Source organism: Hemitrygon akajei, chromosome 7 (assembly GCF_048418815.1).
Source record: "Hemitrygon akajei chromosome 7, sHemAka1.3, whole genome shotgun sequence".
NCBI classification, from domain to species: Eukaryota; Metazoa; Chordata; class Chondrichthyes; order Myliobatiformes; family Dasyatidae; genus Hemitrygon; species Hemitrygon akajei.
This window is the reverse complement of record NC_133130.1, coordinates 179,281,005-179,293,867: the sequence shown is the minus strand read 5'-3', so window position 1 is coordinate 179,293,867 and position 12,863 is coordinate 179,281,005. Positions and strand designations below refer to the sequence as shown.

Here is a 12,863-nt window from a genome sequence, read left to right as displayed (position 1 = left end):
TTGTGGAATGCTCTGCCACAAACTGCAGTGAAGGCCAAGCCTGTGCATTTATTTAAGGCAGAAGTTGATAGTTTCCTGATTGTCAGGGCATCAAAGGATATGGCGAAAAGACAGGTGTATGGGGTTGAGTGGAATCTGGGATCAGCCATGATAAGAATGACAAAGAAGACTTGATGGGCTGAATAACCTAATTCTGCTCTTCTGTCTTATGGTCTTATAGGAAAGGGTTAGACAGTTACGGGATAAACATTGGCAAAGGGAATTAGCTTGGACAGACATTTTGGTCAGTGTGGGCCACCTGGCCAAAGTGTCTGTTCCTGTGCTGCATTACCATGAACCCATTCAGGTCAAAGACCCTTCATTGGAATGTATTTGCAACATTTTTAAAATTCCAGAATAAATGTTTACTCTTCCTTGGACTTTACTTCCAAGTTTGTAGGTATCGTTTTATTGTACAGTCATGCAGGTTTTGGTAAATAGAATATTACCCTATAGTCATGTGCAAATTTCTACCTACTTTGCACCAATTTTACAGTCAATTAAAATCACAAGTTTTCTATCTACCACAACAAGAGTCCTTATCAATCTCAGTAACTTTGTCAGTTAGTGCTGAAGTAAATATTGGTTACTAGCCCAATGGAATCTGATTTGAAGTTACCCAGAACATGTAACAGTAAATTAAACTTTCCTTCAAAAGAGGAGCAAGGAAGGGCATGGGTTCTGGAGGTAACATAGATTTACCAATGAGCTTATTTCATTATATCCTATCAATCACTTCACAAGTTTGGTTTGGAATATCAAAAGGCATGGTGTAAACTAATCAACCAATAGTCTTTTTTTTTGCTGAATTTCTTTAAAGTGTATTAGTGGTACAGATATAAGAAATCTATTATCTTCAAAGCCAAAAAGATATTTGGGATATGGAATTCTCAAAATGTTAATTCAGAACAGGTAGTGTCAAAGGCATGAAATGAAAACTTTGCAGAGGGCATGATGGTGGTGAAATGGTTAAGTTACTAGATAATACAGTAGTGTAGAGGTTAGTGTGACTTCTACCAGCTGCAGATCGGGGTTCAATTCATGCCGCTGTCTGTAAGTTGTTTGTAATTTGTTGAAACTGTGTGGGTTTTTTCCAGGAGCTCCAGTTTCCTCCTACATTCCAAAGACATACAAGTTAGGGTTAGTAAACTGGGGGCATGCTACGTTGGTGCCAGAAGCATGGCAGCATTGCAGACCATCCCCACACGTCGGACTGTGTTGTGTCGTTAACACAGACTATGTATTCCTTTGTATGTTTCAATGTAGATGTGACGAAAAAAGCTACTAATTAAAACTAAGACCCTGAGTAGTGACTTTGGAGACCCAAGTTCAAATATAACATGAGACGATGTAAGTACCTTCCCATTCCCACTCCAATATGCCTGTCTATGGCCTCCTCTACTGTTGCGATGAGGCCACACTCAAGTTGGAGGAACAACACTATATACTCTAAATAAAAACACAAAATGCTGGTAGAACTCAGCAGGCCACACAGCATCTATGGGAGGAGGTAGTGACGATGTTTCGGGCCAAAACCCTTCATCAGGAGTGAAGTAACATGGGATGGTCGAGGGGGGATAAGAAGTGGGGGGAGGGATGGGAAGTGATAGGCTGAAGGGAAATGGGCTAGGGGGAAGGTGGAGAATTATGGGAAATAAAAGAGAAAGAAAGGTAGGGCTGGGGGGAGATCATAGTGAGGGGGGAAAAGAGAGAGAAAGAGAACACTGTATACTCTGTCTGGGTAGCCTCCAAGCTGATGACATAGATAGATAGATGATAGATAGATATTTTATTCATCCCCATGGGGAAATTCAACTTTTTTCCAATGTCCCATACACTTGTTGTAGCAAAACTAATTACATACAATACTTAACTCAGTAAAAAATATGATATGCATCTAAATCACTATCTCAAAAAGCATTAATAATAGCTTTTAAAAAGTTCTTAAGTCCTGGCGGTAGAATTGTAAAGCCTAATGGCATTGGGGAGTATTGACCTCTTCATCCTGTCTGAGGAGCATTGCATCGATAGTAACCTGTCGCTGAAACTGCTTCTCTGTCGCTGGATGGTGCTATGTAGAGGATGTTCAGAGTTATCCATAATTGACCGTAGCCTACTCAGCGCCCTTCGCTCAGCTACCGATGTTAAACCCTCCAGTACTTTGCCCACGACAGAGCCCGCCTTCCTTACCAGCTTATTAAGACGTGAGGCGTCCCTCTTCTTAATGCTTCCTCCCCAACACGCCTCTCCGCAACTGACCTATAGAACATCTTCAGCATCTCACTACAGACATTGAATGACGCCAACCTTCTTAGGAAGTACAGTCGACTCTGTGCCTTCCTGCACAAGGCATCTGTGTTGGCAGTCCAGTCTAGCTTCTCGTCTAACTGTACTCCCAGATACTTGTAGGTCTTAACCAATTTCTCAAACTTCTGGTAATGCTCCCCCCCACCACCCTTCAACATTCCCCATCCCCTTTTCCCTCTCTCATCTTATCTTCTTGCCTGTCCATCAGCTCCCTCTGGTGCTCCTCCTCCCTTTTCTTTCATCCTTCTGTCCTCTCATATTAAATTCCCCCTTCTCCAGCCCTCTATCCCTTTCACTAATCAATTTCCCAGCTCTTTACCTCACCCCTTCCCCTCCTGGTTTCACCTATCACCTTGTGTTTCTCCCTCCCTCCCCCCCCCCCCACCTCTTAACTCTACTCCCCATCTTTTTTTCTCCAGTCCTGATGAAGGGTCTCGGCCTGAAGTATCGACTGTACTCTTTTCCATAGATGCTACTTGGCCTGCTGAGTTCCTCCAGCAATCTGTGTGTGTCACCAGCCAGGAGAGCTTGAAATGCAGATCATTCACCCATGTCCATTAATACAGTGACATCATCATGCCTCATCTAAGAGATCATAATGACACTGGTTCTTTCTCAAAATGCAAAAAAAAGGATGTTCCATAAACATCACAAAAGACATTCTAAACTTAGCAAGTCTTAGAACCTACTGTGAGTTCCCTAGTAACTGGACAGAGCTATAGGTTCCAATCTGTTCTGTGATATAATGTAACAAAAACAAGCACTACCACTGTATCCTTCAAGGCACTTCTTGGAGGTGTGCCACAGGAACAAGGGAACACCAAGCTGTACATTCATAAACACTAAGAATTCTCTTAGAATTGTTAAAGTGAAGTTTGGACATAAATCAGCTTTCAGCTTTTATTTTTCCTGAGCAGAGACAATGAGACCAGGTTTGGTGTTGGAAAGCTAGTAACTGGTTTGAGTGAATTGTCACTAAAGCTAAAGTTTGTGGACATTCACTGATGAGAATTTTCTTACAGTTGAGGTATCTGAAGGCTGCGGGCATCCATAGGAACACAAGAACACACAAGTGGAAAGGCAAGAAGAAGGGATAAACTCCAGAAGGTAAATTATGTCTCAAAATACAAGAATTAATTCCTAAATTTGTGCTTGTAGTATCGTAGTTAGAAAGAGATACAAAGCAGAAATTGCTCCTTCAGCACACTGTGGATATATCGAGCACCCATTTTCACACTAATAAGACCATAAGATATAGGAGCTGAATTATGCCATTTGGCCCCTCGAGACTGCTCCAATGGCTGATCCAATTTTCCTGTCAACCTCAATCTCCTGCCTTCTCCCCTGTATTCCTGCCCTAGCCCATTTTATTCTCCCCACATTTCCATCAATTCCTCTGAATTCCCAGCAACTTATGAACCTACTTACTTAGATAAAGTTTTATTTCAATGAGCAAAGTTACTCATAAGAAAAAGAGCAAAATAAAATGCTCCCCTTCCATCTAATAAGTCCCACTTTAAAGCACTAACCTAGCATATAAATTATGATCTTGGTGTCTCTATCAACTGATATGTCTCAAAAACAATGATTGAGAACCCCTTGAAATTGGACTGGCATGGTAGAATAGTGGTTAGCACAACGATTTACAGTACCAGTGACCTGGGTTCAATTCACATCGCTGCCTGTAAAAATTTGTATATTCTCCCCATCATTTTCCTTCAGGTGCTCTGGTTTCCACCCACAGTCCAAAGACATACCGGTTGGCCATTGTAAATTGTCCTGTGATTAGGCTAGGGTCAAATCGGTGGGTTGCAGTGCAGGGTGGGTTGAATGGTCGGAGAGGCCTATTCCATTCTGTATCTCAATAAATAAATAAATTCCCGTTCACAATCCAATTCTAGATGAAATTTCTCTTCAACTCATTCTTGAATGCCCAACAATTTATTCAAAGACTGTGTTCAAGTTCAAGTTCAAGTCAGGTTCATTATCATTTAACCAAATCCATGTATACCGCCAAATGAGGCACTTCTCTGGACCAGGCTGTAAAGCACAGCAGAACACATAACACACAATAACCTAGGAAAGTAAGTATTAAATCTACAAATAGTTTACATATCGATAAACAAAGTAAAGAGCATAAGTTAAATACCGTAAGGAACAGAACAGATTAACCAGTAACACAGAGTGCAATGTGGCAGGGAGTTCAGAAGCCTAATGGCCTAAGGGATGAAACTGTTTCTCATCCTGACTGTTCTTCTTAAGCAGCTGAGTCTCCTGCCTGATGGTAGAATTCCAGAGGATGCTGGACAGATGGGTGGGAAATACTAAGGGCCCTGTGTATGCAGCTCTCTTGATAAAAGTTCCTGATGGATGGTAGGGAGACTCTTATAATCTTCTCGGCCATTCTCACAGTGCTTTGTAGGGACTTCTGGTCCAATGCTCTGCTGCTCCCAGACCAGATGGAGATGCAGCTTGTCAGTACACTCTCAATGGTACTCCTGTAAAATACAATGAAGGTGTGACCCCTGGTTGTAGACTCCCCAACCAAAGGAAGCATTCTCCCTGTATTTATCCTGCTAAACACTTCAAGAATTATAGCTTCATTGAGATCATCTCTCAGTCTTCTAAACTAGATGTACTGTAGCTTTACTTCTCCTTAATTTGTGTTTGGTTCTGGTTGCCTCATTGTAGGATGTGGAAGCTTTAGAGAAGGTGCAGAGGAGATTCACCAGGATGTTGCCTGGATTGGAGAGTACGTCTTATGAGGATAAGTTGAGTGAGCTTAGGCTTTCCTCTTTGGAGCAATGGATGACGAGAGGTGACTTGATAGGTAGACAATATGATAAGAGGCACAGATCAACTGGATAGCCGTAGACATTTTCTGCAGAGTGCAAGTGTCTAATACAAAGGGGCATATTTACAAGGGTGGCTGCAGGAAAGTACGAGGAGGGGAGATGCCAAAGGTAAGTTTTTTTTTAAAAACACACAGAGAGTGGTGTGTGTGTGTGTGTGTGTGGAGGGCACTGCCAGGGGAGATGGTAGAGCCAGATACACCAGGGACATTTTAGAAATCCTTAGATAGGCATGGGGATGATAGAAAAATTGGAGGGTTGTGTAGGAGGGAAGGTTTAGATTGATCTTACAGTAGGTTAAAAGGTCAGCACAGCATTGTGGGCCAAAAGGCCTGTACTGTGCTGTACGTTTTATGTTTATCCACATAAGACAAGTTTATCATTCCAGCCATCAGTCTAGTGAACCTTCCAATTCACTTTAACAAGGTCAAAACTGTGCTCCAGTTGTGGTCTTACTAGCAGCTTACATAGCCAGCTGATGGTGCAGTGGCAGCAAAGATGCCACCCAATGTGCCACAAGGTGTGGAAAGAAACCAACGACAACAGCTTGTATATTTTCAGCAGGACTTTCATCAACCAGTCCTTGAAGTATTTGTGGCTCGGGATGTTGTATTTTCTTACTTCATTGGGACTTCAAACAATGGATTTTTTACTATTTTAAAGCCCTGTATAAAATGGTGTTGTTGGCTGTAATGGTCTTTACAGAAGTCTGTCAATTAGGACCTGATGGTGACCTGATGAGTGAGCGTTCGGCACGGGCTAGAAGGGCCGAGATGGCCTGTTTCCGTGCTGTAATTATTATATGGTTATATATGGTATTTCAGATAAGGGTGTCGCAATTATCAAATTTCTCCATTTCATTGATGTTCATGATTTTTTTAACCACTCTATTTTGAATTTGGCTACTGATGCTGGCTTTACTTTGAGAATCTATTCTAATAAATAGTGTTATTTATCCTCTGTGTTTAGCAATGTTCAGCTTGGAAGAAATCTCTTCAGTAACTAGATCTCCTCCATCCTTCCGGATCTTCAAACCGTGGTGGGACACCTTCATGGATTATTTGGCAATAACCATGTTGATGATCGCTGTGTTTGGGGGCACCATGCAAATATACAAGGATAGGACAATTTGTTTACCAATTAAAGCTAATTCCACTCACAGTGCTCCATCATCTATTGATGCTAACATAAGCTGGGCAGATAAACATGTTGATTTTAATATAACCGATTTTCATCATAGAGTCATTAATCAAAAATCCAATCATATTTCACGGGTAGATGCCATCTTTGCTGTTGAACACACCAAGACAAATCTGGACTATCAACAGTATCGCTATGTCAACCAGGCATGTTATATCCACGCGGTTCCCTGGTTTCCTAAGCACTTCTCCTCTTTCATACTTATCCATACTGTTGCGTTGATGATCTGTAGCAATTTCTGGTTCAAGTATCCCAAAACAAGCTCCAAAATAGAGCATCTGGTCTTCATCTTGGAGAAGTGTTACGATTCCCCCTGGACAACCGAAGTCCTCTCTCTGGCTGTCACAGAGACCAGCAGCAAAGTGAATATCCGGGTGCAAGAAAAACGTAAGAGCATGGTGGCAGGCCACGGTATCAGTGAATCTGTTAAAGGCTTAACACGGACGCACTCTGTTATAAAGAAACAGTTCCAATTACTGGACAAGAAGGATGGAGAACAAGCCAAATCCCTGTTCGAGAAAGTGAGGAAGTTCAGATTTCATGTAGAGCAAGAGGACACCATATATAAACTCTATGTTGGACAACTGGTTTTTAAAACCTTGCAGTGCTTGGTAACTTTTTCTTATTTTATGGTATTCATTAAAGATGTCAACTTTGACATTATATGTCGCCCTGGCGTGGAGAATGTGATTGGTTACGAGATTTTTATTTGCACATTTAGCATCGCCCTTCTGTTGCAGAGGCTCATCCTGCTCTATTTGATTTTGGTAACCATTTATGTGGGGCTTTGTCTTCGCACTCTCATCTGGATCTTGAGGACTCCCCTGAAGGAATACTCGTTCGAGAAGCGTGAAACCCAGTTCAGCGACATTCCTAATGTAAAGAATGATTTTGCTTTCTTGTTACATCTGATTGATCAGTACGACCCCCTGTACTGTACACGCTTCTGTATCTTTCTGTCCGAGGCAAGTGAGAAAAAATTGAAGATGTTAAATTTGAATAACGACTGGACTGTGGACAAGGTGAGACAGCAGTTAATCCAAAACAGTAAGGACAAGCTGGAACTTCAACTCTTCATGTTAACAGGAATTCCCCAGGCGGTCTACGACGTGACTGAGTTACAGGCCTTAAGGATGGAACTGTGCAGTGATATTAAGATAAGTTCCAAGGTAACTCACCTTGTCCACTTGGAAGAACTTTCGATTGTAAACTGCAAAGTTTTCATTAAACCAGCCGCTTTATTCTTTCTAGGCAACAAATTGCATTCGCTTGTGGTCACATTTTCGGTTCATGAGGAGGTGCCTGAATGGATCAATAAACTGACCCGACTCAGAGAGCTTTCCTTGATTGGAAACATTAATTTAGAAAATAAAACATTGGAACTAGAATTCTTAAAAGAACTTCGTTATTTGAAAATCCTTCGAATCAATAGCAACCTCACAAAGATACCCTTCAACGTGTTGTATGTGGCACCCCATTTGATAGGGCTGTCGATTTTCAATAATAAGAACAAGCTTGAAGTGCTCCACAATTTGGGGGGCATGTTCAGCTTAGCTCGTCTTGACCTGCAAAACTGTCAGCTGGAGAATATACCCCATGGCATCTTTAGCCTCACCAATCTGCAAGAATTGAACCTCCAGGGAAATGAACTTAGACAATTGGATGAACTTGAAGCTTTCCAGCGACTACCAAGACTGTCCTCCCTCAATCTCAGTAACAACAAAATTACTTCCCTTCCAGATTCCTTGGTTTTCATTGGCAACCTTGAACAATTTAATGCATCAGACAATCAGATTGAGACCCTACCGAATAGTTTATTTACTATTCAGAAGCTACATCATCTGTACTTGAGCAACAACCAACTAATGGCCATTCCCACATCTATTAAAAACCTCAAGTACCTTACATTTCTAGATCTGAGCTCCAATAAGTTGGAAACTTTACCAGATGAGTTGTTCCAATGTAGGAAGCTCAAGACTCTAAAGCTAAACAATAATTTACTTACCTCCCTTAGTGAGAAGATTCAACAATGTTCCCTACTTTCAAAACTGGAACTCAAAGGGAATCCTTTGGTAGAACTTCCCATGGAAATTGGACAGTGTAGCAAACTGAAACATAATGGTCTGATAATAGATGAATTCTTATTCGAGACACTTCCTATGCCAGTCAAAGCAAATCTGATGTCCAATCAGGAGGCTCCTCTGGACGTCAGACTAATAATCCCCAACAAGGTGTCATATCCCAAATTGGACAACCTCGTATAAAGTAAGGTATGTGATCAAAGCAAAGAATATTTTTGACTTCTGATCCCAAAGACGGAAAAGATTCTAAACTTCAAACCAACTTTGCAGCTAAACATTCTGCCAATGCTTTGGCATGTAAGCAAACTACAGAATAAAATTATTCTACTTTATATGTTTGGAAGGCATAATTTTCAGTGGCTTTCTTGTTAATCTTTGAATGTTACAATAGTTGTGTTTGTCTTTTCTGCACCTTGAGGAGAAAATAAGGGTAAGGGATACCCAATCCAACAGAATCTAATATATAACTTGTTGTTAATTAAAACCTGAAGCCAAATTTGAACAGATATCGCTGAATGATGTAAGTTTACATAAAGCATTCCTAATAAAATAAGACCTCCTAACTCACCTAAAGGGACAATCAGTCAGTAATAACATCTTAGATTACTGGCAATGATATTAGATAGATAGATAGATAGATAGATAGATACTTTATTCATCCCCATGGGGAAATTCAACTTTTTTCCAATGTCCCATACACTTGTTGTAGCAAAACTAATTACATACAATACTTAACTCAGTAAAAAATATGATATGCATCTAAATCACTATCTCAAAAAGCATTAATAATAGCTTTTAAAAAGTTCTTAAGTCCTGGCGGTAGAATTGTAAAGCCTAATGGCATTGGGGAGTATTGACCTCTTCATCCTGTCTGAGGAGCATTGTATCGATAGTAACCTGTCGCTGAAACTGCTTCTCTGTCTCTGGATGGTGCTATGTAGAGGATGTTCAGAGTTATCCATAATTGACCGTAGCCTACTCAGCGCCCTTCGCTCAGCTACCAATGTTAAACTCTCCAGTACTTTGCCCACGACAGAGCCCGCCTTCCTTACCAGCTTATTAAGACGTGAGGCGTCCCTCTTCTTAATGCTTCCTCCCCAACACGCCACCACAAAGAAGAGGGCGCTCTCCACAACTGACCTATAGAACATCTTCAGCATCTCACTACAGACATTGAATGACGCCAACCTTCTTAGGAAGTACAGTCGACTCTGTGCCTTCCTGCACAAGGCATCTGTGTTGGCAGTCCAGTCTAGCTTCTCGTCTAACTGTACTCCCAGATACTTGTAGGTCTTAACCTGCTCCACACATTCTCCATTAATGATCACTGGCTCCATATGAGGCCTAGATCTCCTAAAGTCCACCACCATCTCCTTGGTCTTGGTGATATTGAGACGCAGGTAGTTTGAGTTGCACCATATCACAAAGTCCTGTATCAGTTTCCTATACTCCTCCTCCTGTCCATTCCTGACACACCCCACTATGGCCGTGTCATCAGCGAACTTCTGCACATGGCAGGACTCCGAGTTATATTGGAAGTCTGATGTGTACAGGGTGAACAGGACCGGAGAGAGTACGGTTCCCTGCGGCGCTCCTGTGCTGCTGACCACCGTGTCAGACCTACAGTCTCCCAACCGCACATACTGAGGTCTATCTGTCAAGTAGTCCACTATCCAATCCACCATGTGAGAGTCTACTCCCATCTCCGTTAGTTTGTGCCTTAAGATCTTGGGCTTACCATTCTCTGAAAATTACAACTAGATTGCTTGGTGGTAATCTAAGCACTCTGAAGGAGCCATTCTCACACATTGCAATGATCTGGGTTTGTGAAACAGAGGACCCACTCCATTATTCTCTAAAGCAGGGGTCCACAACCCTTCAGTTAGTGGATGGGGTCCCACTGAAACCCCAACTCTAAAGCATTTACTTTTTGTTTGACAAATGATGCTCAGTGCAGACCTGTGGGCAAGAATTTGTTTTGTGAGGGGAACTGAAATATATTCGAAGAGCATTGCCATTATTGATCTAAATACACACAGTAAAAATGCAACGAATGCTTTGAGTATCTCCAGAATAAATGCACTTAAACGAGCAGATGAAGAAAACTTCATGCTCACTGACTGCCTTTTAAAAACTAAACTTGATCAAAATTGAGGGAACAAATGGTGATGTGGTTAAATCAAAAGTAAAATTAAAAATTAAATTTTACAAAGTTCAGTTACTGTATTCAATATAGTCACACTTCTTCAACTTTCTCATAGTATTCTACAAAAGTTCTACTCATCTTTTATATTTTTATGCAACATTTGAAAATGCAGATTCTCTGCAGCTATTCCCTGAGGTTTTCCTCCTCCTATTTTCCCAATGAGGCAGCCTCCATGGGGATTGTGTGGCACAGCAATAATGCTAAATGGAATATATTCTGAACAGACAGGCCTAGCTGCTCAAACCTGCTGACCATTGAAATATGTAACCTCATTGCCAGGACTATTCTTTGCTACACCATTATGATTAATCTGGGTGGTTGTCAACACTAGTACAATGACAAATGCAGAATGGCACATCAGGGGTGGCACTTCTTCTTGGGTCCTTGCCTCCCTGTGGGCCATTGGCCATTGATGACCTCCCATCTCCATCGTCCAAAGACGATGGTCTGGTCAGAGTTTATCAATGTTTCTGTATTCCATTGTATCCACTGTACAGGGGATTGACCTACACAGCTTCACCACAGCCCTGTTGACCCGGCCTTCCCATTTCCACCTCTCATGCCGGGGGCGTAGGGCTGAACTTTGAAAGGCAGGAGTAGCACTAGCCAAGTCATGAGCTGTCAGCCTCCCAAATCTCAAGTCGCTGCCTGACGGGAGTGGGTCAAACAGCTCATGAGCAGGGTGGGTGGGATCCTTCATGATGTTGTTGTCTTTTTCCGGCACCTTTCTGTGTACTTCTGGCACCACGCTCTAAACAGGACTAAGTGACCTTACAACTAGTTCATCAGATCAAACCTTGCCATCCTACCCTATTGAGCCATGATTGTTGGTGAACAGCTAATGGGAGGGAAGATCTTTGAAAAAAAATCCACATCCTCACTGACAGCAAGTCCCTGCCAAAGAGTGCTAAGAACAAGACTGAAGATTCCATGATAGCATTATGGTGGAACTGGTCTGTGCTGGCTTCTTCCTGAGACCTTTACCATTGGTAGAAGTCAATATTTAGCCAAGTTGATTCAAGAAACTGCCGAGATCACCAGGAACAAGAGGTCATAAGGTCATGCAGCACAGAAACAAGCCCTTTAGCCCAATTAGACAATAGACAATAGGTGCTGAAGTAGACCATTCGACCCTTCGAGCCTGCACCGCCATTTTGAGATCATGGCTGATCATCTACTATCAATACCCGGTTCCTGCCTTGTCCCCATATCCCTTGATTCCCCTATCCATAAGATACCTATCTAGCTCCTTCTTGAAAGCATCCAGAGAATTGGCCTCCACTACCTTCCGAGGCAGTGCATTCCAGACCCCCACAACTCTCTGGGAGAAGAAGTTTTTCCTTAACTCTGTCCTAAATGACCTACCCCTTATTCTCAAACCATGCCCTCATCCAGTCCGACCAAGTTACGTGTATAAACCAGCCCCATTTGTGCTATATCCCTCTAAACCAGGGGTTCTCAACCTAAGGTCCATGGACCCCTCATTTAATGGTAAGGATCCTTGGCATAAAAAAGATTGGGAACCCCTGCTCTGAACTTTTCCTATTCATGTACCCATCCAACCTTGGACTTGTATCTACCTCTACTTGTTCCTCTGGGAGTTCATTCCATATAGACATCAGCGTAACACTATGACAGCGCCAGTAACCCAGGTTCAATTCTGCCTCTGTCTGTAAGGAGTTTGTACCTTCTCCCCGTGATCATGTAGGTTTCCTTTGGCTCCCTCCCGCTTTCCAAAGATGTACAGGTTAGTAGGTTCCTGCTGAAGGGTCTCAGCCTGAAACGTCGACTGTACTCTTTTCCATAGCTGCTGCCTGGCCTGCTGAGTTCCTCCAGCATTTTGTGTGTGTTGCTTGGATTCCCAGCATTTGTAGATTCTCTTGTGTTTCAGGTGAGTAGGCTAATCAATAATATTTCAATATTTGGTAGATTTCAACAAGATCATCCCTTCAATGCCAGTGCACCCTTTCTTAGATATGAGGCCCAAAACTATTCCCGATACTCCAAATGTGATCTGACCAAGATCTTGTAAAGTCTCAGCATTGCATCCCTGATTTTATATGCTAGACCTCTTGAAATGAATGCTAACATTGCATCTGCCTTCTGTACTGCTCACTCACCCAACAAGTTCACCTTTAGGGACTCCCATGTGCTTTGCACATCTGATTTCCGAATTTG

At 42.1% G+C, this 12,863-nt stretch overlaps 2 protein-coding genes across 2 annotated transcripts in view; one reads left to right on the top strand and one right to left on the bottom strand.

The window, feature by feature from the left end:
- Positions 1-12,863, bottom strand: part of LOC140731232 (kynurenine--oxoglutarate transaminase 1-like) — a 156,845-nt gene that overhangs the window by 124,796 nt on the left and 19,186 nt on the right. The gene's annotated exons all lie outside the window — the stretch shown is intronic.
- On the top strand, positions 3,371-8,811 carry LOC140731228 (volume-regulated anion channel subunit LRRC8D-like). Its single transcript, XM_073052732.1, has 2 exons — positions 3,371-3,453; positions 6,168-8,811. Exon 2 carries the CDS (start codon positions 6,170-6,172, stop codon positions 8,660-8,662), a length of 2,493 nt encoding a protein of 830 aa, XP_072908833.1. The 5' UTR covers positions 3,371-3,453; positions 6,168-6,169; the 3' UTR covers positions 8,663-8,811.

What these genes read in the sequence shown, in the direction of transcription:
- LOC140731228 (XM_073052732.1), top strand. Translation starts at nt 6,170, where the DNA reads ATGTTCAGCTTGGAAGAAATCTCTTCAGTAACTAGATCTCCTCCATCC.